At 41.5% G+C, this 25,674-nt stretch overlaps 1 protein-coding gene across 2 annotated transcripts; it reads right to left on the bottom strand.

Annotated features, from left to right (window-relative positions):
• Positions 1 to 3,204: 3,204 nt before the first annotated feature.
• LOC128373159 (EGF-containing fibulin-like extracellular matrix protein 1) lies at positions 3,205 to 19,469 on the bottom strand. Of its 2 annotated transcripts, XM_053333435.1 has the most exons (11): positions 19,311 to 19,469; positions 18,618 to 18,721; positions 18,428 to 18,473; positions 17,918 to 18,196; positions 7,063 to 7,185; positions 6,717 to 6,836; positions 5,696 to 5,815; positions 5,443 to 5,562; positions 4,437 to 4,563; positions 4,155 to 4,347; positions 3,205 to 3,668 (listed from the first exon to the last, which is right to left on the bottom strand). In XM_053333435.1, the coding sequence occupies exons 2-11, from the start codon at positions 18,696 to 18,698 to the stop codon at positions 3,507 to 3,509; spliced, it is 1,371 nt and encodes a 456-aa protein (XP_053189410.1). In that variant the 5' UTR covers positions 18,699 to 18,721; positions 19,311 to 19,469; the 3' UTR covers positions 3,205 to 3,506. The 2 variants fall into 2 exon arrangements, with proteins under 2 accessions (XP_053189410.1, XP_053189411.1); XM_053333436.1 differs by lacking the exons at positions 6,717 to 6,836; positions 7,063 to 7,185.
• Positions 19,470 to 25,674: the final 6,205 nt, after the last annotated feature.

Raw genomic sequence — 25,674 nt, 5'->3', positions numbered from 1 at the left:
ATTTATTTTGTTGTTGGTATTTTAATTTTTTAGATTCCGCTAACATGGAAGGAGCGGAACTCATGACCTATACTACAGTCAGCCACCAGGGAGCAATCAAGATGTTTTGGCTTCATGTTTCAGAGGCTGTCAGGAAATCCATCTATAAAGTCAAGAGTAGGAATGGTTAAAGAAACGTGGCTATATGTCAACAAAGGCGAGATAGAAGAAGACAGCGAGCTCACAAATATGGTTGTAAACACAGCTGGGTTTAGATATTTTAAACTAGCATTGCAGATGTTGTATGAGGAGGGAAATGCAGTTAACACATTTGTTAAGCCACAAAGATACAAAATGTGATTCAATGAGTAACACTGAATATTAAAAGAAAATGACACAGGGAGCCTTTATGTGTATATTGTGCTTATATGGTGCATCTTTGTGAATAAAATTGTGCTTTACAAGTTAGAAAAAATTAATAGTTGATCATTAACTCAGAGAGTTACATAGCATGTGAGGGGGTCAGTGGGGGCCCAAAGCTCTTTTTTTAGCCCTGAGGCTCCTTAGTGGATTAATCTGGCCCTGCCTATAAATTAATCAGCAGGCGAACTGTATTTTGGTGTTCTGGACTGTATTTTTTCTTTCACTGAAATACATAACCTGACCTTCATGTTTTGTGTGGTAGAAAATCATTACACTGTAGATTCCTTGAGGATGAACAGTTTATCATCTTTACTGATGTGACAATACATTCCTTGATACTGAAACATCTATTTGCTTGTTGGCAGATTTAACAGTGTGTACTGGAATACATGACTGTTTTATGTGAACAGCTCTTGGACATCTGATCCAAAACAAGTTCAAGAGTACAAAAAGAAAAAGAAGGCTGTTATTGCATCACTGCGATGACAGAGGCTAACAAACATTCACTTACTAAACTTACATGACTAATTAGTTTTGTTTTCTGTGATCTTTGGCCAGCAATTTGGGCTTTGATCTATTTAATAAATCTAAGAGTGATTAATGAAATGTCTAGCTATATGCAGGGAGATTAAGTTAATTGCCTTCACCTTTACACTGAGTGGAATATTAATCAAGAACCTGAAAATGTTGCTCTTCTTAAGAAGTTCAGTCTATGATTGAGTCATAGAAAAAGTGGGTGAGCAATGTTTTCTCTTCGTGGTTGAATCATGCACGGACAGCAAAAACAGAGTTTCTATGAGCGAGGAGCTGAAGATGGGGTTAGGGGAACAATGACACATCATGTATCATCTTACAAGTCCCAATGCTGCTCTGACTAAAGCTCTAGACAGCAGAATGATTGAGTAACAACTTACCATAAAACCACTCCCAACCAATTTCAGATTCTAAATATGTTGTGTGTGTATGTGCAGGCTTCACGTTTGTCCCTCAGCACAATTTTGACTCAACATACTGAATTAATATATCCCCCCTGGTTCTATTTAAATAAGATAGATATGGTGGCTGGGGCATCATGTTCACTGCATTTATCATTGTTATATTCAGATGAAATCACCATTTTCCCAAAAGTATGAGAGCAGCAGTGGAGCATTTCTCACAACCACTGCACTTTCCATCATACTGCATGTAAAGTCAGAAGTCCTGTTCGCTTTGGCATGTGCACAGTACAGAGCTGCATTTCTTATGATGCACATCTCAAAAAACGATTTCCTACTTTGTTTTGAAAATGTTGCATTATGAAAAAAAAACGACCATGTCCCATTTATCCATCATATTTTATTCAACAATATAACTTTTGCTCTTCAGAGTACAATCAATATAAGATACATATGAAAAAAATATATTTTAAATAGGAGAGGGAAAAAAAACATTAGGCATTTCATTGAAGGAAGTCTTGACAGCATGAATGATTAGATTAGTGTTATATTTTTTGTGTTTATACCTCTAAGGCACTAAGGCTGAAACCACATGAAAGATGAATAACTTTCTGTACTGTTCTGCACAAAAAAGGTGATGAGTCCAATAACATACTGCACTAGTTAATGTGGTTTTCAGTGCTGCGTGTCCACAGTGTACAGTGTTTCAGCAATAAGCCAGAATAGACACATGGAGTCATGAAAGGCAAAAGCAGGTAGTGAAAGATTTCTGCCAAAAGTGTGGTGGCATTGTATTAACACTTTAATAATCCCCTGTGTCCCACATGCACCAGCTACAGGGCAAAGCACTGTAATTATCTCAATCACGCAAGCCAGCCTGGTGCCAGTGTGACTTGTTGCCTGGGACAGACATTAGAAGGCCCAGCTGTTCCTCTGGAGAATTACTGTGGCACCAGTGAAGCGGTCAGTTGGCTTTAAGCGAGCACAGAAGTGCATCATGCCAAGGTGTGTTATGAAAGCCGACATTTCCTGTGCGTGTTCTTGAGTTCGAGGCTCACTGTTATTGCCTCTCTGACCGAGGGCTGTTAAGACTGCATCACAGAAACACATAAACAGCTCAACCACATCCACAGAAACCCGGGGCAGTGAACAAGCTCTTTCCCACTCTTTCCCTCTCTCTCTCTCTCTCTCTCTCTCTCTCCCTCTGTGTATCACACTTCCACTTGCTTGCATGCATCAAAAAAGGCAGTCACACACACATACACACACACGCGCGCGCAAACACACAGATTTGTTACCTAGGTATGTACATGACTTCACTCCTGGGAGCAAAGTCTATGAGCATCAAGCCTGTTGTCGTACAAAGTTTAGTACTCACTCAACTCACTGGCAAATTCCCTCCCTTTACACTTCTGAACTGTTCTGGACTTCTTTGGAAATTATTACTCATGAGTAAAACTATACACAAACTTGCATGAATAGCATGGCGCAGCAGCACTAACCCCTACAACATTTTTCAACAGAAGCTGTGATTTAAAAAGGTCTGTAAATGATTTTGCCTCAAAAGCTGCTCATACTGGATAGTTTTCATGTACATTTATATAGAAAATATGTGATTTTCCCCCCTCTAAGAGTGCTTCATTGATGCACATACAGGTTTACTGTAAGCAGTTGTTGTCTGAACAAAGTGATAAATGTAGGTACAGCTACATCAAAAATTCATCACAGTTAGGATGTGTGTCCACTAGGCCTCTTTTTCTGAGTGCCATTATTCTGTTCCCAATGTTTTGTACAAATGCAGCAAACAAGTACTACAAGTGAAAACGTTGAATCCAGCACCCTTTTCTGCATTTCTTGGATCCACTTAAAGTCAAAAATGTTTCAACTTTATAGATGTTAAGTGCCTGAACCCTAAAACTCTTTATTATGATGCTTCCTGCACCTTGACAGAAAAAGATGCCCAGTGGTCACATTACAGCGTCATCTGGACTGTCATGAGCAAGCCTATTGTAAGTGCTGTGCTGCTGACCTGGGACAGCCTCTGTTATATGTTGTATGCATGTAATGTATGAAAATGTACAGTATGTTATGCTGATACAGGCATCTGCTGTGTTACACTGTTATGTTTGCTGAACCAGACTTATGTTAGGCTGCTGGGAGCTGCGGAGCTCAGAAGGCATAGGGCCCCACTATGATGGTGAGTCGCAGCAGTGAGCTGGAGCGGTAGTTCATGGTCAGATGATGAGTGATCATCTCCAGGTCCACAATGTACTCCCTCGGGCCTGACAGAGGCTTGGTTAGCACCAGCATGGCACTCACATTGCTGGAACGCTGCAAGAAAATATGATCTGACAATAAGTATATAAATACAGATTTATCACATTTCTTTTTTTTATATATAATTTAACATTGGTAGGATTTAGTACATTGGAACAGATGCTTATAGCATTTTTTAGCCATGCTAGCAGATAGCATGCTATAGATTGCAGTGTTGGTACACCACTCCGGTCCCCATTCACTGTCCCCAGATGATGAATCCTAATGACTGGTAATTCTGTAACTTCCTCTAGTGCCACAATGAGGTTGACACTTGTTGCTAGCGGAGTGTGGCAAATAATATCTTGGAAATTTGGGAACACAGCATAACTGTAACGACTGTGTAACAGGTGTCATATGCTAATATAGGTCTGAACTTTCAACTTTGATAGGATCACATCACTGTAACAGTGAAGCAATTATTTTCAGCACATTACGACCCATTACACTCTCCCCTCAGCCTTTTTTGCAACACAAAGAAAAAAATTCACACTAACTTACCCGAAGAAAAAATTCCCCACCCTCATTCCCAGCTTTGATCCTGAAGGTGTTGTGTGTATTGGCATAGATGTTGGTCGCTTGGATCTGGAAGATATCCGCTGGCACAGTCCGGTCTGACTGGATACTCATGTACTTGTAGACAATTGATGGAGGGAGACCCTGGCATTCAGTCTGAGACCGACAGATACAGCGACTGCAAACACACAAAAATTATGACGATCACAGCCGGGACTGGCTGCACTGATAATAGTGAAACAAAATAAGTGGATGATATTTACTGACTTTTCAGAGGTTTTGGTATAAGGCGCCTCGCAGGGGTCTCTGGGATAGCAGCGGAAGCCTCCATAATAGTTCCAGCACATGTCATCATCTTGGCAGTTATGGGTCCCCGTCTCACACTCGTTTATGTCTGGTGTTTGTCAGGGCGACAGAGAGAGAAAAAACTGTTGACTAGCCAAAAATAGCTGGATGACAATGCTAATATCCCTCACTTCCAAAACACACACACAAATTCTACATGCTTAATGAATCAGAGCTGTGAAAACACAGGCTAAGTTCAGTACAGTTTGGGGAATGGTGCTTTAGCATTGTAAATGCATTTCCAGCAGCTGTGGAGACGCAAAGAAACACAAGAGGAAGCCAGCAGGGCTGTAGTCAAGGGAAGCCCCTGATGCAACACCACACAGGCGTAACAGCACTCATTTTCAGCACTCTTTTCCTGCAGCACCATGAAAATAGCCCCATCAAAAATACCCCAAACCATGGGGCTATTTCTGGCACAGCAACCTGGATTCATCACCAAAAGGTCCCTCTGACACAACAAGCCGGATTCATGGCTCTCTATAAAGACTGCACCTGACCAAGGGGGAGAGGAAAAAATAACAGCTCACTCTTTGAGAGAGCGCCGGAGCTTCAAATAAATCCACTTCAAGAAACCAACATCATGCATATAAATTCATAGAGTTGGTGGCTTAGCAGGGCAACACAACGTTGCTGTGTTTGTGTTGCCTAACCTCTGCATTCTTTCCATGACAGTGCTGGTTGAGAGCAGCTTTCATTCCCCACATAGAGATAGAATAGTGGATGATAGCAGGAACGATCAAGTTCCTCTCAAAGGTTATCGTCAAAGAGTTCAGGAAAAGGAGGAAGGGAGGGAGAAAAGGGGCCTCAGTTGGGAACCTTGTAGTGTGTGAAAATAGAAAGAAGGGTAAAATAGATAAATAAACTACGAAGGGATTAAGTAAAAGATTGATGGAAGGAAGAGGAAAGAGGTAGAGAGATGCAATACCTTGACATAACCTATTCCCCTGGAGCTGATATCCTTCTGGACACTCACAGGAGTAGCTGCCTGGACTGTTAATGCACTGGTACTGACACATGTAGCTGGAGAAGCTGCATTCATCAATGTCTGTCCAGGAAATATGTACACACCGTTAAGGGTCCACATACACACACAAATGTTTATATGATGGTGTGCACAAACATGGATGTACAACTGTATTTCTGTATAGTATGTACAGTATGTGTGCCTGGATATTCACCTTGGCAGGAGACCATGTCTTGGGCCAGCTCATAGCCCTGCTCACACTGGCAAAGGAACGAGCCAATCAAGTTGTAGCAGTGGTGCTGACAGGGAGTCTGCACATCACATTCATTCACATCTGGAACAAATGCAGGAGGTTAACATATATATTTGTCGGATTATTGTCATGTTCCCAGATCTCAGAAACTAGGTTGAGTATCCAAACCATAAAGTATGAAATGTCCAATATTATGAAAGTCCAAAGATAAGACCAAAGACATATTTGTAATCAACCCAGAAATATCTTCTGCAAAGAAAAAACAAAAAAGTAACACAGTATTTAATTTTTTTTATGTAAATTTGGCAAGTAAATTCTCTGTGGGTTTCCCCACAACACAACAGGCCAAAAGAAGGCAGAAAGACACATGTGCACGTTTCAACATAACTGGGAGCAAAGTCATGGGGTTTTGATGGATTTCTAAATATGTTTGAGAAATAAACAACTCTCTGTCAACACACAGCATTTTCAATAACTGTCTTTGACTTCAGCGGGAGATTTGCTGTGTGAGTTCAAGTTGCACAGTCAGTCTCATGATTGCATTTAGGCATTCCATGCAGCAGCTTCCTGAAAAAAACGAGGACTGAGAGAAAGTGTTGCTGTTGTGTATTATTGCTACATCTCTTTACATGTATGTGATTATAACTTTATTTGTGTTTTTATTAATTTCCCCAAGTAATGCTTCTTTTATCATGTTTTATCTCTCTTTTTGCCTGCTGTATGGCTCCACTTCCTCTCCTTTTCTGTAAACTTTGTAGAAGTGTTACATGAATAGAAGTAATGACGATGATGATTATGATGCTTTGCATTCAGCCTGCAAAGAGCAACAGGTGCACAAATCTATTGATATGCAGTCCAGCAACAGTTTAATTGGAAATCCAAACCAACATAACTTGTCTGAGAGGCTATCTTTGAATTACAAAGAAGAAAAATATCTTTATAATCTGATGTTTGCACAAACACACATGTGCACATGACTTACCAACACAGCTGTGGTTGTTGCTGGCTAACTTGTGACCTGCGTTGCACTCACAATAGTATGAGCCTTGGGTGTTCACACATTTATGCATGCAGTAGTGTGTCAGGGCACACTCATCTCTGTCTGCAGGAAAACACAAACACACACACAACGATGTACGCAGGCACACACACTGGTTGGATGGAGTTCATTCCCCTGAATCAGACTTGATTAATTAAACTGGGGAAATAAAGACAGATTTACTGACATTAATAAGATCCGAGTTTGATAGAAAGGTAGTTTGCCAAATATTATCAATTTCAGATACTTAGTTTTGTGTTTTGTGAGTCTGTTAATGACAGAGACTCACCTACACAGTGGTCTCCATTCCTCTGGTAGCCAGTAGGACACTGGCAGGTGTAGGAGCCTCTGGTGTTGTAGCAAGTCTGTTCAGGGCCACAAGTGTGTCTGCCTGTCGCACATTCGTCTATGTCTGCAAACACGCACACAACAACACACACAGACACACTGAGAAGAAGCTATACGTAGTTAATGCCTGCTCTACTGTAGGTAGAAACATATGGCAGACAAAGCAGAGCAACGTGTCTGGACTGTATTTACCATGCAATCTGTGATGTGTGAACTGTTTTCCACAGACAGTATAATCTGTGATCACTGACACCATCACATCACACACATATGAGCATAAACACACGTGTTCACACAGAGACCGGGTGATCAAATAAAGATGGCTTTTACTCAGTAGCTCTGGGTGAAGGGGAAAACACAGATCATATCTTCTACTAACAGGATAGCTTTTCAAAAGGGGGAAGTGTGTGTGCGTGTGTATGTGTGCACACGAAAGAGAGAGACGCAGCTGAACAGCTCTACTGATGTTTTGCTTTCTACCATAACGCCTTGCTCTCTCAACAGACACCCATCAGCTCAAAAGCACAGATTCAAACACATCTTTTATCTCACACCCCATCATTAATGAGTTATAACATGATAAGTAGTGTTTTCATGTTAATATAAGAAGTTTAGCAACACAAGACGTCAGTGAAAAAGATCCACTCTCACTCCAGCGTAAATGTATATACTTTAGTTTGACTCACTTGATGATGAATATGATATTCTCAATGTCAAAAATAACTGTCTATATGTAAATACAATCAGCAGTGTGTTATTCTTTTGACTTAAACCATATTACAGAATATTAAAGTGAAAAAAGTTACTTTTTCAATAGAAATGTAAATATTCCAGCTTTGGCTAAAATAAATGACTCATTGGGGGAAATATTTGCCTTTTTGTTGATCTTAAAACACAAACTTTCAATTTTGGTTTCTTTGAAACCAGAGCCTCTTAAAAAAGTTTTTCTCACAGTAACACATGATGCAACCCTCTCATCCCATTTTTTCTGAACATCTGTCTTTCTCAATTTCTCTCACACAAACACATACCACAAATACACCCATATACTCTCATCCCTACAGGCCCACCGTGGGCATCAGTTTAACAGTGTGTCAGACAGTTATCCACAATACCACACACAGACACACACACACACACACACACACACACACACACACACACAAGCAGCAGAGGGGGGATTACTATTGCTGCATTGTGATATGACACGTGTGTACCCTAATAATAGTCAAAAGACAAGAGGCACCTGAATCTGTGGTTGTGTTCCTCTCTCCTATGCCGGCTGTGCTGCTTCAACAGATATGATCATATGATCCAACCTGTAAAACTGATCTGATTTATATGTGCAGGAAAGCCCAACTTGATGCAGCACAGATATCTTGAACTGATATTCATCATGTGATGTGGTCTCAGCTGGAAAAGATCATGCCCTTTGACTGCCTCAAATGCCAGTCCCACAGCCTCCTCTCTCCAGTGGGACTAGTGCCGGTGAGAAATGGGCCTGACTTGCTGTGGAAGAGCCCATGAAACAAAAGGTGGACAGAAGGTAAGTTGTCTTCAATCCTCAAAGGAGGTAAAGGAGGAGGGTTGAAATGTGCTTAGCTCTATGGGGGCACAGTGATAAGATGAAGTCAGTATGTTAGGGACAAAAGCAAGGCTTATCTAGAGGTGCACCTGAGAGACATCAGGTGCAAACTGTGTATGGGGGGGGACGCGCAAAGAAAGGGCTTGTTGCTCATTGACCCGCTTCGAAAAGGACAAAGATAAAAGCAGTGTTGTCCTGGAAAATCTGTGCTCTGATGTGGCTTGAAAGGCATCTGGGAAAGTGCAACCGGCACCAACAGGGGGATACCGACCAACTAGAAGAAGCCCAAAACCTTTGTGACAGGAAGCCCTGGTGCATCAGGGTCTGCAACTTTCAGATGCAGCCTCCTAGGCCAAGTGATCTACCTGCTCTGGATGTGTATGATAGATTTCCCATTGTGGTGTGAATGGCCACAGATAACAAGACAACAACATAAATCTTTCTTTTGCACGATTTATAAAGATTTAAGTGGGTTGATGGGGTTGCACCTGTCCTGTCTGGGTAACAAGCAATACGGTTGTTATCCCTTCAGTTAATGATACAGTATAATTAGATCCGTGTTACCTTGCAGGTTAGTGGCATTCATTATAAACATATGGTTAAACAGCTTCAACAAAAACAACACTTATCTATGATGTAATTTGAACATGCAGAAATTTGCAGGCTGACAACAATACAGTCGCCACAGTGTTAGCTAGCCTTGACAGGCAGTTAGCTGACAGGAGCACTGGGTGTGCAGTCTTGTTGCATCTACCAAAACAACAAAATATTTGAATGAATGTCAACAAATAGTTTAACAGGACAGAGCAACAGTCGCAAGCTGAGATCAAGTTGAATGTGAATCACAGCCACGCCTACTTACTGGAGGTATTTGGTGATTCATTGAGACTGGAAATGCCCTGCCTTCTGGCAGCAGATTCAGACACCACAAGTCCGAGACTCCTGATTACTGATAAAAAGTTCACTGTTGATGTTGTCACAGTGCCAAGACGCAGAAGTGTGATGCCGGTGAAATGTTATGGTTTTAGTGAGTTTGTCAGTTTTTCAGACGTCACTAACTGATAAATTAACGTATTAATTTTAGAGTTTACAACGAGCGGTTCTGTGAGGCTATACCTGGATCTCAATGCTGACACAAGCATACTAACATATTAATAATGACATGCTAGCATGCTGAAGTCTAGCAGATATCACATTTACAATTTACTGCCAATTTCATTATGTTTTAAATTAAATACTGGACAAATTTTAAAGTTTAAAAGATTATGACCTGATGATAAAAAGTAGATAAAAAGTAAGGAGATTACCAAATAATTGAGATTCTTCCGAGGGGGGGGGGGGGCATGAATACGGATTACTTTCTTGATTAAATTTACAGAGTCAGAGGTGATGTCTTCAAATGTCTTGTTTTGTCCGAGATTATTTGACTAATCACTCAAAGCAACAATTGTAAAAATGTCAATTTCATGGTAATTCTATAAGACAAATCAGGTTAATTAGATTAGCTAAGCAGGAAAATGGTTTCATAATAGGAGAGGTCACATCTTTGACTGAGTTGTTTTACTGCTGCGATTGGTTTAAACATTGTTATAAGCAATTGTGTGCTGTGTGCCAGACCTTGTTCAGACTTAATTCATGACAAAATCTGAGCTAGAGCTGGTCCACATATGGCTTCAAGACTTTGAACTTGAATCAGCTACTGAAATATAGCTAGTTTTAGGTCATTGTTGCCAATCACAATTACATCAGGTGCACTTGGGATGATTTTGGTGTCACTCAGTTGGAAAAAGTTAGACAACAACAACATTTATGCCACTGTTGGGCAGAGCGGTTTTGGCTACGTAGATAGCTACATGAATCACTAAACAAGGTGTTGCGGGTGCAGGGCAATTATCTGCAACTGTTGCAACACTCTGAAACATGAGGTGTAGAAACCATGAACTGTTACAGGAAAGAACGTCCTGCACATGGTATACTGTAAATTGTTTAAAGGTGAACAATTAGTGATGCTTCTTAAGAAGTTCTATGTACGGAAAAGTCAGAGTCATCCTCACTCCCTTCACAAAAGCTTAGAGATCTCTAAATAAAAGCATATGTGCTGAAAGCAATCCAAAGGTTCATTCACAGGAATATCTTGTGGTAACTGCTACTTTGTCACTAAACCTTTAAGAAGCTGCCAGTACAAAGTTCCACAGACATTTGTGTGTGCGTGTGGGTGGGGAGGGAGGGCATCCCACACTGGCTGGCTCCTCAGTCCCATAAAGCCTCCACAGCTTACCACATCCAGTACAGTCCATATAGTTTACACAGAAAAACAGATTTTACTGCAACAAGCCATCAAAAGTGATGATGTGTTGCGTGTGGGGAGAAGTGACTATTCTCTGAGGTCAGATTTTTTTTTATCAACATTTATTTAACACAGTCTGTTAGTTTCTAAGATAAGGCTGTCCAGAAGAAGAGTGGAAGGAAAGAATGAGGAGAAAGGGTGGAGGCCTTTTTTTTAAACAAAAAAGTGCTTTTTAAGATTTGAAGTTAGATTTACGGCCGTGTGTGCATATGTGATGTCAGAGTTAAAAACTCCTTGCTTTTCAAGGAGATTAATTCTAAATGCCTTGTGGGAATTGGGGGAGTAACGGGGATGGCGGCAGCTCAAAGAATGTGAGTGTGTGTGGACAAGAGGGTGGGTCCTGTTTGAGGTGCTCGAATATTAAATGGCCTTCTTCTAGAGTTTATGGGTCATACACTGTCAAGAGGTGCTTCCTTGCTGCTTGCGCATGTGTGTGCATATGCGTGCAAAAAAAAGCATGTGTGTCCAAAACGGGGACTAAAAATTGTTTGGCCTGAATTCAGAACAATGTGTTATTTGCTCCAGATTTATTCTGACATGATAGGGCTTGTTGTAATTATCACTTGAGAGCATTTAGTCTTGTTTTCACTGAACCACTGCAGTGGAAAGCCGGAGTTGTTCCAAAGAACAGTTGGAGCCATCCTGCTGTTGGACAGCATCTCTGTTTCCCTCTGATTATTGGATAATTCAATCTTTGGGAAAGCAGGGGGCAAGATGTGCGATGTTAATAGCCCATAAAATTTCACAACGTCAAATTTATCAGCATGTCATACACCAGCCCCTGAGCTTTTGGTTTTGCTCAACCTTAAACACCTTAATATCACCGCTCCTGGCAAGTGCTGCACGTTGTTTCTTTTTTGTGTGTAATTCTCTCTGCAATGCGGTGTGAAATGCAGCTTTTACTGTCTTGTACACGACCTTAGGACAAATGGGAGTGGTAGTGTTTCCCTTTCATAGCAAGCCCAAACACAAAGCTGATAAGAAATCAAAGAATTCAAGACATTCAAGCCTTAAATTTTGGTGTATTTCCATCCGTATTAGGGCATGAAATATTTCCATGCTCTGGCTATTCGCACCCCTCCCAAGATTCCCCTCTCATCGCTCTCATTGTTCAGGAGGAACAGGAGTTTCAGTCATGCTGACACTTACTAACTGATTTGTGAGTTTGTTCCGCACTCTTCTAAAGGTCGGGCAGAGTCTTGATGTTCTTGAAATCCATCCAGTGTGCCAGCTACATTCCCATTTTGCTCCGACAGATAATAACCTTTCCTGTTACTCTGAAAATGCTCTGCAACTCTCCTGCTATCCAACATGGAGATCAATCACTTCACCCGACTGACTTTAGCCATTTACGGCCTTTAAACCAAGTTTGTGGCATGGAAGGAATGAAACCTGTAAATGAGGATGCTGAAATGTGGCCAAAATACCACTGCGATAACAAAAATCAAGAAGAGGAGAACATCTGCCAGCGCATGTGAGCGTCACAGTGATTTATAGCAGTACTGTGTCCCTTTCCATCATGAGGTAAACGGAAAAATCAACACATGTAAGCACATCAGAGGAGGAAGCAGCTGGCTGTTGAACAGTCACCGACCTCAGGGAGAATCAACATTAGCACCGAGGAGACACGGCAAAGCTGCTTCCCCCTTTGCTCCTCTCTGCCACCGTTGATGTGATGGCAGGGAATAGTTGGCAGCAAAGCACACAGGCCAAAAGAGGAGCTGCCTGCCGGATGGCTGGATTTTATTAATGGAGGCTAAAAGTCATAAGAAACTGAAGAAATACTGTCACAGTGGTATGTCCACTGGAAATGTTCTCTGTGATGACATTTATGTGAAGATTCCTTGTGTAATGTGTTTATTTTGTTTTTGGTTGTTTTAGTAAGTTGTTGAAGTTCTTTGGATTCTTTTCACTGTTTTAAGATCAGAAGGTTAAAAGAACATTTCCGTAGATATACTGCCAATGTCAAAATACATCTATCGATAACAGAGAGTTAAATAGTCTTTTTTAAGAACTTTATCAACAGCTGAGGAGTTGCAACAACAACAGATTTCTGCAAGACAACCTCATAATTAAACTGACACATAGGTTGATTATACCAAGCACTTCAGGACGACCCATAGGAACGTTTTCTAACATGCCACCTCAAAAATTGTTACAAATCAATGTTAAAAAATGGTCATGTTTTATGTTAAAAAATGATCATGCTTTATGGTGTGACAACGCTGTGGTTTGGTTTAGGCCCAAAAACAACTTGGTTAGAGTTAGGAAAAAATCATGGTTTTGGTTAAAATGATCACTTGACATGTGGTATGAGTTACTACTTACAGTTAGGCAACCTTCGTCATCATGGCAACAGTAAACACCACGACAATTGTAGTTACGGTTTTTAATAAACTGTTTCGACTCGCGGTTGGAAACATGATGCTCACAGTTGGAAGCGGGAAGTAAGCAGCAGTCTCTTGTAACTAAGTCCACTCAACCTGCCACCTCTGATGATGGGAATTTGTCACTTTATATTGACATCATCTCCGGGTCATAATTACTACGGCCACTAGATGGCATCTGTCACTCCAATGTGACAATAGGTCATTTTTGCCAGCTGAAATTTCAACCTACAGCCTACTGTTGTTTTTCTTTTGATTCTTCTTCGGATTCTGGTACAGTTTATACACGGAATGTGAGTTTTGAAAGTTAAACATAACAGTAATGCTGATAACTGCTACTAACCGACAGATCATTACTGGATTTTTGAGGCTGCTAGTAATGTTGATATCCAAGAGCTTGAAAGAGGCTACGGCCATGCTATCAGTTCTGTGAGGTCGTACTTAGGCACAGTTGTATTTTGTGCTACATCAGCATGCACTAATTTATACGTAACTTATTGTCAATCATATAAAATGCTCAGACGCTATATTCATTTACCAAAAATGAGTTGGTACAGCTTAAGCTGCAGAGTAGCAGGTGCCCTGTGCTGGCCTGTAAGATCACAGGGCACTGGGACAACCACACACTGAAGGTGCACTGATGCAGGACAGTGCAAATCAGTTGTCTGAACACAGGTGGAAGACAAGAGCTTAGCTGGTAATAGGAGGGTTCAACAGGCACAAAGGAGTGTCTCAGGTGTCTTTTTGTTTGATTATCAGAGTGGGTCAGTTTTCAGCAAGCAAATGCTTTGTGTGTTTGATCTCACTTCCTGTCAAACAACAAATTTGTTGCAGAATGTCTTAATTTAACATCCTGTGTCTACTGTATCGTATTCACTTTAGTGTTCCCTCTGTGCAACAACATTTTCCATATCTATGCTGTTTTCCCTTATCTTTGATGGATGTTTACAGAGAAACAAACAGTAACAGGATAACATCTGAAGGAATTTCCTGAAAAACTGCAATTGCTCGCTGTGTTTCCTCACATCTTTTTAAACTGTCTGTGGATCCGTAAAAACCTGTGGCTGGGGTTTATTTCTTCAAAAGGAAATGTCATGATGAGACAACAACAAGTGAAGCTATAAAGTATAAATTCTAAAGGTCAAATCATGAAGCTCGCTGGCAGCGTCTTGTTGTGCTTCGCAACCGCTGGGCTCTCTCTGCTTGTTCTGCTCTCTGCATTCCTGCGTCTCGCAGATCGATCCGATGCTTATCTGTCAAGGTGGTGAGTAATTCCTACCATCACAAAAGATGGGAGCAAACGGAAAAAACAACCACCACTGACATTCCAGAGATATTCCTCCCAAGTGCATTGCATGTTCTTGGAAAAATGTTATTGCATGCACTCGGCCTTGTTCGGAAAAGTACACACGTTCTCTCTGTCACACAGGGCTTAAAGAGTCTTAATAGAACATATTTAGGAAAGATTTCCATCCAGTGCAGGTGAAGAAGTGTCCAGACATAGCCAAAATTAGTCAGGCATGTAGGTGGTAATGTGGCCTACCTGACCTCAGGAAACCAGACAGGTAAACAGGAGTGGCATGCCCTTTCATGTCCCACACTGCAGCGCATGAGTATCTAATTTAAAGATGAAAAATAAAAAGGCACCAGCTAAAGTATGTAAACTGAGGGATAACAGGAGGAGAATAACAGAACCCATATGGTGTAAAACATGATATCGTGCATCTTTGGCCAATATAAAGATGCCGATAAGTTAAGTAAAATTAGTATTTCTTAAACATGAGGGTGTACTCACAAACAGTGAGAGTTAAATATACTGTATCTGCTTTTTCACAACAGATTCGACTATTTGTGATGACCGACTTTAATTTCTGGGCGGTAGTGATCTCACCTCTGCTGAAAATAAGACTTCATATGCATACACAAGACTACAACAAGCCACTTGTCAGCATCTCCCGGTGACAAACACAGCAAGTATGTGTGTGTATGTATGTATGGGAGGGGGAGGTCATGGAAATGAGAGGCATCATTAAGCTGTCACACATACAGTAAAAGTTCATAGTTCCGCTGTGTGGCAGCACTGTAGTAGGGCGCCAGCTTCCCCTATGTGTCACTACAACAACACACACTTAAGCTCAGGTTCACACTGAGGGCCAAAGGGCTTTTTTTTGCCCATATGCAAATAGCTGACCACATGGAAATGAATATTATAAGCTACATTTAATTGGAAAAATGTAGGTAAAGTGTATTATATAATTTGTGGTTTGTTTAACTTGTAATCAGCATAAAGAATAGTGTATTTCATATTAGCTTTTTTCCTTTTCAGAAACTTTTTTTTAGTAATTTAGGTTGTGTTTTGGAAAATTGGCTCCATTTTGTGCAGAGGATTTAGCTGATCTCGCCACACACCGCAATAAGTCACCAAAACAACTCAAGCCATGACGTTGTTACAACCTGGCTTGGTTAGTGCTCCGGCACTTCTGTGGTTATTTAGTCAGTGTCAGCCTTTCATCCTTCCCTTTGCCCTACCTGACTCGGCACTCTAGGCTTCCTCCACAGAGTGGTGAGTTAGCAGGGAAGGAGCCTGCTGTAAGCGCTATTTGATACACTGAGGTTTCCCCCCCTCCATTGGAAATTAATGGGAATTCCTTCGCTAGCAAGATACGTAGCTGTGCAAAACAGCCACTGTGGAAAAGAAAGAAGAAGAAGAGACAATTCTGTGTCCAAGAACAATTGGCTCATTGTAGCAAGTTAAGGGTAATGACAGAGAAACCAGAGACTGATGTAAACAAAGATTATAACACTATACAGCAGGAAAAAAACAGCACGAGACGCCTTCCAGTTAAAACTGCAGTCATTTCAAAGCAATAACACTGACAGCAACAGCCTATCTTTGTTTAGCCCATGCACTGAAACCACACGCCAGCGAATGACTAAGTATTATGCCCATGCCAGTTCGCTTATGTGGTTACTTTAGCTGATATGCTGCCATGTTTTACACTCCCATAAAACCTAATTGGGTTCCAATTCAGAGAAACACATAAAGCACTTCACACATATCTTTGCCCCAGGTGTAAAATCAAATTTGTTACTTTCACTGCAGCCCTGTGACCGCAGGCCTCGCCACATCGCCACACGCCTTTGCCTTTTTGGCAAGAAGAATTGCTAACCACTGAACACATGTACGGTAATGCACTTTGTCTAACATTATATTTATAGAGCAAACTCTTCATATCTCAACCCCCCAAACCACTCTCTCACATTTAAACCAAGACAGATGACAAACTAAAGGCTGTAAGAGGTTACAAGTGAGATATCAGAGATTCTTTCTAAGGTTCAGCTATGAACATCTGGCATAAAGCAGCAACAAATGGCACTACTGTGTATGTGTGTGTGTGTGTGTGTGTGTGTGTGTGTGTGTGTGCGCGTGTGTGTGCGCGTCCGCATGTGTTAGAGAGAGAGAGAGAGAGAGAGAGAGAGAGAGAGAGAGAGAGCGAGCAAATCTTTAAACCACTCCCCATTTGAGAGGATCAAAGAGTCTCGCTCAAACACACCCACACAGTGCAGTTACCAAAATCAAAAGCAAGTCAAGGCTGGGGGAATATCCACTATAGGTGTAAAGGTTTTCCACAAATTTTATAAATTCTCCTTGATTTTCCCCTGAAGCTGACAACCTCAACACCCCAAAATAAGAAGCAATTTTATGTTTTTAGGAAGTAGCTGAACTCAGGCCAAAAACATCATGCTGTGAGCGACCAAAGAGTTTAGAAAACATGACATCACAGCAAAAAAAACAAAAAAAACAAGAAGCTTGCAGCACATCTGGCTGCTACGCATGGTTTAGCTGTTGAAGACTGTCAGACAGATGGATGTACAGTTCACCTTTGCAGCTTTGCTTATTGAGGCTCTGAAGTCGTTAGCAAGTAATTATCAAATACCTACAGTATGTGGCTCCACTAAAGACACATCCTTCCAGGCAGCAGCACTGCATCTGGCCAAGCGCAACAAAAGCACGCTGTTGATATTCAGGAGATAAGAACCCCTTAAGGCCAAATACTTTTCAATATCAAGATTGAATTTTGTTTGTATGCTGCAGTACACAGCAGTCAGTGCAGTGGGAATCCAATCTACACTACATTTTTAGGCTCTTGTAATCTGTCTCATGAAGGCCTACTTTGGCTGAAAGTCAAATCTTCGAATATTCTGCAAGATTAAAGAAAAAAAAATGGAGCAAGCGTGGCAAAGCATATTTTGTAGTTCAACCTCTGTTCTTGCTGACAGAGTCTGATTTCTCTCCTGAGGAGCTTGTCAACACTGCTTGCTGAGATAAGAGGAACAGTTTCCATGTGTTGGCGTAAAGTAGTCAAAAATGAAAGGATAGTTTCTCAAGGTACTTAATATCATCTTAAAGTTGAAAGGAGAAGGTGAGGAATGTTTTTTCCTCTTTCATACCCAGCCTATGAGCAGCTGATCTTACCTCTGCAGTGGTTCTGGTCATCTGCAGTGAATCCAGGTGCACAGCGAATGGTCCGGCTAGGCTGAGAGACCCTGGCACCTGGCAAAACCCGTGGGAGGTGTGGTAGGCTTGGTGGGACTGGAGGAACAGGGGGGATAGGTTCTGGCAGTGGCACCTGCTCACCGTCCTTACTGATATAGATGACGGCGCTCTTGGGGAGGCAGAGGTACCCACCGAAGTGGTTAATACACTGCATCCCCCCTTTGCAAGCATCATCTAACAAGGTACACTCGTCGATGTCTGACACAGGAAGAGCAGTGTAACAGAAAGACAGAAACAAAGACATTTCATATACATATTACATATATACATATACATATATACATATATTTCATATTTCATTTTCTGTACGGGAACTGGTTAAAGATAAGACTTACATTAAGATTTGATGAGAACAGGTGAAAAATAAAGACAGGATTACACTCATTAAACATGAAAAGTTTTTTCAGTACAATTTGGCTTTTTTCTTACCTCTGCACTGTTCCCTCACACGGTCATATTCATACCCTTCTGTGCACTGTGAGGGAAAGATAATGATCACCATAAGATTTTCATTTATAAAAATCCTGTGTTCCCCATCAGGAAATGCAGGTAGAGTATCTCAACCAGGTAAAAACCTGCACTAACATTAAACAACTAACAAAAACAACCTTCCACTTACAGTGTAGGAGATGGGCTCCTCAGCTTCCTGAGAGAGAACGTGTGTGAGAAGCGCACAAAGAAAGACGCAGATCCCCAGCATGTCGACGAACCGTCGGAGCGGCACTGTAACGAGACGCAGAGCAACAAAGTGGATAGAGCGTGCAAGATCATTTTTTGCTTGACAAGCCTACAAGTTTTAATACCAGTTATTACATCATTGATGGCATTGCTTAACGAGTCCCAACATCTCCCGCTGCTGGCGTGATGTTTATGTTGGCACCGCTCCAGCTAAATCTGCGACTTCGACTGAGTGAAGTCTTTTTCTGCTGTTTTTCTCCAAAAGGATTAGTGCGTAATACGCGTAAAGATCGTGCGTAAACATGCCCTTGTGTGTCAGTCAGTGTCGGGAAAATGAACGAGTTAATCAGCCATACAGAGGTTGTGTTGATTAAATCTCTGCCTCTGCAATAAATAGGCTACATGTCCAACTTAACAAGCTGCTCGATCAAATGTTGTGTGCGCTCTATTGATTCCAGCCATGTCTCAGGATACTGACACTTGTTACTAGAAGATTCCTTGAGACAGGCAAAACAAAATCAGAAACAAGTGCCACTGCAGAGATGAGCAGCTCTTTAGTGTGTACAGTTTTCATTACATGATCAAAGCGTTGAATGCAGTAGCTTTGTCATCCCATGGCGCCTTGGAGACGTACCTGGAATTACCTGCGGATCTCCAATTCTCTTGGCGTGCAGAAGAAAAACGTCCTTGGTTTGGGTTTTGTTTTGCTGCAGACTCAAGAGCGCGCGAAGCCTTTTTATCCTGCAAACTGTGTAGTGGATGTCAGATGGTTTGTCGGAGTGCAAGCAGCACTTGTGATGAACATGCGGCTCGTACAGTATGACATGCTGGGGGCGGTGTACCGGGCAGGTTGAGCTCAGGGTTTTTCTCTCACCGGGGTGCAGTAAATGATCAGCAGGCTGCAGTGGCTCCCTCTATGGACTGACGACTAGTCACCATAAAAACATAAAATCTTACATTCTGGGTTATCAGAAATTCCTGTATAGTCATAACTGGTTCTACTTCTGCACGTTTATTCACGAAAACATATTTTTAAGCCTTACAAGTAACACTGCATTTCTACTTTGGGCACACATGCATTAAAGCTTGATCCTAAAATCCATTGATCAGTAACTCATTATTGATTATTCAGTTTAAAAAATCAGCACCTCCTTGTCTATTAAATATGTAATGACCTTACCCCGTACCAGTGTTCTTTTAACACTTCTTAAGGAGTTTAGTGGTATTGTTCTTATATTTTGGGATGATTTCAGTATTTTCTACAAGGAACTCCCATTTCATTTTTACATTCTCACACCATTTGTGTGTGCCATTTTAAGATTATACCTCAATAAGGTTGGGGAATGCCATCATGCTGTGGGGGACCACAATGCTTCTGTATGTATATGTACAGTATGTGTGTGCAGCAGGTGGTAAAATCAAATCATGTGTTGAAGACCTCTGTCAGCAACCACTACATTAGCCTCTAATATATTTCATGGTGTTTACAAGATGCCTGCACTTCAGGAACATCTGCTGGAATTGGCATGGTTTCCTGGATTTCCCATGGGTGAAGAGACAGCAAGTGATTGTGCATATGTGTGTGTGTGTTTGCCAACAGCTTGCTGATATGAGAGGACAGAGGAGGCACTTGGCACCAGCTTCTTTTAACGCTGACCTCCTGACCTCTCCTCACAGGGTGTGGATGACAGAGGATTGCAGATACATTCTGGATGTTGCCATATCCTGCAGGTGTGAAGTCAAACTCAGACTTTTCTTAGCCAAAACCAGATTCCTCTCTTTCAAGATAATCAAGCGTTTAATTTGAAGAGTTTAACAGGTTCCTGCACTGTAGTGATACTATTGTCTGCTCACATAATGACTGAATAAAATGGTATTGCAAAAACCTTTAGATGTAAGTACACACTTAGAAAAAATAACTGTGCAAAAGGCTTAGACTCTTCACTAAAAGTTTATTTTACTTGGCATGCTTTTCAACAGATGCACAAAGAAGGCAGAGACATTAAGATAAAGCCTTTAAGTAATCAAAGCCATTTTGAAAGAGTTTATAGAGATTAATAGAAGATTTTATCCAAGCCTGATGAAAGAAAGGAAGAGAGAGCATTCCCTTTGGTGCTATTTCTCTCTGGAACCAAATGAGACAGTCGTGCTTGCAAATCACAGAGGCCAGGCCAGGCCAGGCCACGGCCGGCGGGCGGCCCACGGCTGCCCCCCCCCCCCCCCCCCAAAAACCATGTGCATCTCTAGGTGTGAGAAACTCTCCACAGAAATATTACTTAAGTCAAAGCACGATATCTCTCACACCAACATTACAGATACACATTTATTAAAACTGTATTTTTGCACAATAGTTAATCTGTGAGAAAAAATCATGCTAATAAGACCTAAAATGACCCAGGCGACCAATTTGGACTTCAGTGAACACGAGGGGAACTTAATACACCAGACAGCACAAACATACATTTAAATGTCAGAGTGATAGATTGGACCTTAGCTTAACATAAGTACCGCTTTGAGTTTCACAACATTTCTATGATGATTATTACCTAATCCCCCAGCCCACAATGATGACTAACATACGTCACACATGCACACACATTCTGGGGGAACCACATGGCAAGTATATTGCTGAGAATCTGTTTATTATCACTTTTGAACAGACCTAGGGGTAGAAATACAAATTTAAAACTCATACTAACAACTAAATATACCAAGTAAGTACATTTTTCAGAGCATAAAACAAAAAAAGAGTCAGCGCTTTGTGATGTTTCTTTCGATGCTGAAGGCAATGCATCAGGTACTGTTGGCTATTGAGCATCAGCCAATCAGTTCCTGATGCAGTATCATCCACATCAGAAAGCTCTTCCTTCACCCCGACATCAGTGCAGGGGAAACACAGGCAACAGATTTTGTTCCTGTAATATCTCCTAATGGTGAGAGCAGTAGTACAAAAACTCATAAGAACAAGCCATTCTTATTCTTTTCATCCTGCTCTAATACAATAGCCAATACTGTACAGTACACATCATTGTAAGTCAAGATGGCAGCAGAAGCATCTGGAAAGTGAATTCATGCAAATTCAAAATGGGCATGCATTATGAAAGAGCTGCAAGAGATGAGGCTGCACTTCAAAAGACTGTCGAAAAGAAATTTTTTTAAAAAGTGGGGAAGGGGGATGCGAGAGGAGGAAGAGCAGACAGAGAGGGGTGTCTGTGAAAAGCGCTTGTGTAATTGCAGTGACATCTTCATTGAGAGCCCTCCATCTCTTTCCTGTGTGCTCCAAAGGGCGTTGCTGATGCCGGTCGATGGGGAGAGCAGCCGAGGCGCTGTGTTTAGCATAATCCCAGAGGCCATTGTGAGAGGAGCTAGTGAACGACTCACAGTTGCCAGCTGAGATTTCACCAAAACACAGCAGAACACAAGCAGAAGGGGATGAGACAGGAAAATCAGAGGTGGAGGAGGGGTAAGAGTGTGGAGAGGACTCAGAGACAGGAGGATTGGTAATAATATTATTAATAATAATAATAATAATAATAATAAGCAAAACAAAATGCATCCATATGATATATTACATTACATAGATTCTGATAAAAGTGATATTTTCTGTGTGTGTGTGTGTGTGTGTATTTCGCTGAGTCGTGGGGGGTGGCAGGATCAGGGTGGTTATGGTTACCCCCGCCTGTGGTGAGTGTGCAGCTTGTGCAGCATGAGTACATCAAAGAGACTACTAAATGTGAAACGTTTTCTTCCAGGTGGACTGCACCTGTTGGCCCTCATTCAGTACTGTAAGTCAATAATCTGCCCTATTTTCTTCTTCTAAACAATATAAATGTTTTGACTTGTAACAGTCAAGAATACAGAGACTAAGCAAGACTGTCACACTGAGAGATTTCTTCTATTGTGCAATGATCATTATCTTAAGCTTAGGTGTGAAATCCTCTTTGATCACTGTTGCAGGTGAACAGACAGTTTTTGAGCCAACCTTTGGTAAACACTCTGTCTCCGACGAACATTTTGTAGAGAAAACATTCAGATAAAAAGGGAGAAATATGTTGTTCAGAAACTATTCTTAATAGTTTTTGTTATAATTAGACAAACTGCAGAATCTCTCCAGGTGATTGTGAGAATATAAAAGCACCTTCACAGTTGCCTGCAGAGATTACCCAGTCAGCCCTAAGATTCGTCACTGTCATGTGCCCTGTCACACACACACACACAGACACAGACACAGTGGTGGGTACATGTTATATGTATAAGAGTCAACTGGCAGCAGGTGGTTAACACCGATCAGCATAAAGCCCGAGGTTTGACCCACCCCCCTAACAACGTTCCAAAAGGTCCTCTGTTACCATGGTGACAGGGCCAAGGCACGTGCCTCCCATTGTTGAGCTGTATCCTCTGGGGTCAGGCCCACAACCAGTTAGAGGTCAGATGTCATCCAGGCCTCTCACTCAGGTCACCACTCACCAGCCTTCAGCCTTTGACCCCGAACACTGAAACAAATTGAGAGATGGAGGAGACGAGAGGATGAGTTGACAAAACTGAGCCCCTTCACAACTCTGCACAATCACAGAAGACAAACTGAAGCAAACTGCTCTGTGTCAGGTTATCTGTGGTGTAGTCCTGTGTGGACGATGCACTGTACAGTATGGTGGAAATTCACTCTGCAGGTTACAGTATGTCTCCCTCTTGTGGTGAAGTATGATGCAAATGTTATATTCTATGTGGACTTGGTGGCACAAAACACTGAATATGGGGCATCGTGGTGGCCTAGAGGTTTAGTCCTTTTCCATAAAACCGCAATGACCCCTCACCATGACTAAATTCTGGCTGAGGACCTTTCCATGTCATATCCCCCTCCCTCTCTCTCTCCTCCCACGACAAAACACACAATTTTACATGTAATACATTCACATATTCATCGTGGTCATGCACAGCTCACGCTGAAAAATCCTCTTGACCCGACTGTATTCTGTTTAATTAACAAAAACATTATCAGCTATTGCAGTTCAACTGACCAAATCAGGCACATGTCCACACATTTTGGAAAGTCTTTTGCCAGAGGTGCCATCTATTCCATTGAGCCCCACTGCATGTTGGGATATTCAGGTCACCGAGTTGCAAAGTGTTGCTCAGGCGTTGACAAAAGAAAAATCTTAAGTTTATTAAACGGAACAGGCTGACAGTCCACACTTTGTTAGGCAGTGAATGAACAGAGTGGTTTTGACAGGCCTAACCTCTTAAGCTTCGGGTCCCACTGAGCTCGGCACAGCTAGAGCTAAATGCCATCTGTCCCAACATCATGAGGCCCCCCCCAACCTGTCCCCCCAACAGTTTAGCATAAAAATCATGCAACACTGCTATTAAAAAAGGAAGAATAAAGATGATTGTACTCATCTGATATCTGATAAATTTCTTTTAAAAACATCTCATTGCAATAAAGACTTACTTTTCAGTCACACATTTTAAAACTGTTTAAAGCAAACTAAAGCTGTGCTTTTAATCTACATGATTTGGTTTTGAAAAGAAAAACGTAAGGTATGCACTATGGATTATCAAACAAAAACAGCTTTATTTGAAGACAGTATTAAGTTGGTGTGAATGTATTTTTCATTTCATAATTTTGTAAATGAAATCTGTCTACACCTGTAGTCTGGATCTTGGGCGTCCACGAGCCCCGCTTTACAGTTAACCCTGAAATTAATGATCAGAACAGCCAGAGCAAACGTTCAGTAACATTATTGCTTCACCATGACTAAAAATCCTCATGAAATAAGTTATTTTAAAAGTTTTTCGCGAACAACCTCATATTTTGACTATTTAAGTTTTTTTTTTGGGGTGGGGGGGGGGTAAGGAGATATGGGCTCTGAACCGCTAGCTGGGAAGGTCCAGTTCCTGCTGCACATTACCGGCCTGACATGGACAATCTATTCAAACCACAAATCATTGTTTTCTTCAGTTAGTCTCTCACTGTGACTTATCAATGGCTTTTTCAAATTCAGTCTTCAACAAGTTCATTTTACGCTTTACTGACCTCCGCATACAGCACTGAACAATAAAATAATGATATCACCGTATGAACTTTAGTCTCCGTCCTTTCACAGTGTTGTCTACTCCGTTAGCTGTCATCTAACGTTAAGAGCAAAAAATGACCTTTGTGCCCTGTAGCCAATGTGTGTGCTTTAGCACTTCATTAAGGCCCTCGACCTCCACTGTACAAGCAATTGTCTTCCTCTAACAAAAAGACTGACGCATTGTATCAGTTGGAGGTAAATTTATCAAAGAAGGCCGATACAATGGACAGAGCAGCCCAAATTATGAAACAGGTCTGTAAGGGGCCTCCTGGTGAGCCATATTGTACTGTTTGTTGATGGTCCAGTTTGGACTGAATGATGTGGGGTGAGACTCAGATGGACATAACGGTGCAGTCTGAGAGAGTATATGCAGAGAACTGCTGCATGTACAAGTACTGTATATGAGTCTGTAAGCCTTAGTGTGCGCAGCACAGTGTGCGAGCGCTGTGAAACGGTGTGGGGTTGTATTTACGAGGCTATGCTTAGAAACACAGGGAACCCATAGACCTCTCGGGAGGTGCACACTGCCTAAAAACAATTGGGATCTGCATGAACTGATGTGACGTGTATTTGTTCCAGCTTTTCTGTTAGAGGAGTCCTACTGCAGAGGTGGAAGACAAAAAAATGGATAAAGAAAGGGAGGGAAAGAGGAGTAGGAGCATGAGGAGGGGGGTCAGGACAGATCTGGCAAAGTAAAAGGCTTCAAACTGTAACAGTACCAAGCTGCACAGAGGGATGTAGCCATGTATACGCCACATCATGTTTGGTTCAACGAGATCAGAAAAACTGGTTTAATGTGTGTTTAAATTAAAGTGAACCCTGTTTCACAAAAAGTCCTGATATAGGTCGTGCATTTATACACCAGGATTACTCATCTCTGAAGCTGAGATGACTAGTCGATTCATCGTATATTCAGCTGACAGC

This window comes from Scomber japonicus, chromosome 14, assembly GCF_027409825.1.
Source record: "Scomber japonicus isolate fScoJap1 chromosome 14, fScoJap1.pri, whole genome shotgun sequence".
NCBI classification, from domain to species: domain Eukaryota; kingdom Metazoa; phylum Chordata; class Actinopteri; order Scombriformes; family Scombridae; genus Scomber; species Scomber japonicus.
The sequence above is the reverse complement of the archived record's forward strand: the minus strand, read 5'-3'. Positions and strand labels throughout refer to the sequence as shown.

Bases quoted from the DNA above. Each gene is read 5' to 3' on its own strand.
- LOC128373159 (XM_053333435.1), bottom strand. From the start codon at position 18,698: ATGCTGGGGATCTGCGTCTTTCTTTGTGCGCTTCTCACACACGTTCTC. The intron at 7,186-17,917 runs GTAAGATCAGCT...GCGTGTTTGCAG, and splicing joins TGACCAGAACCACTGCAGAG to ACATAGACGAATGTGCGACA. The intron at 5,816-6,716 runs GTAAGTCATGTG...CATTTGTTCCAG, and splicing joins CAACAACCACAGCTGTGTTG to ATGTGAATGAATGTGATGTG.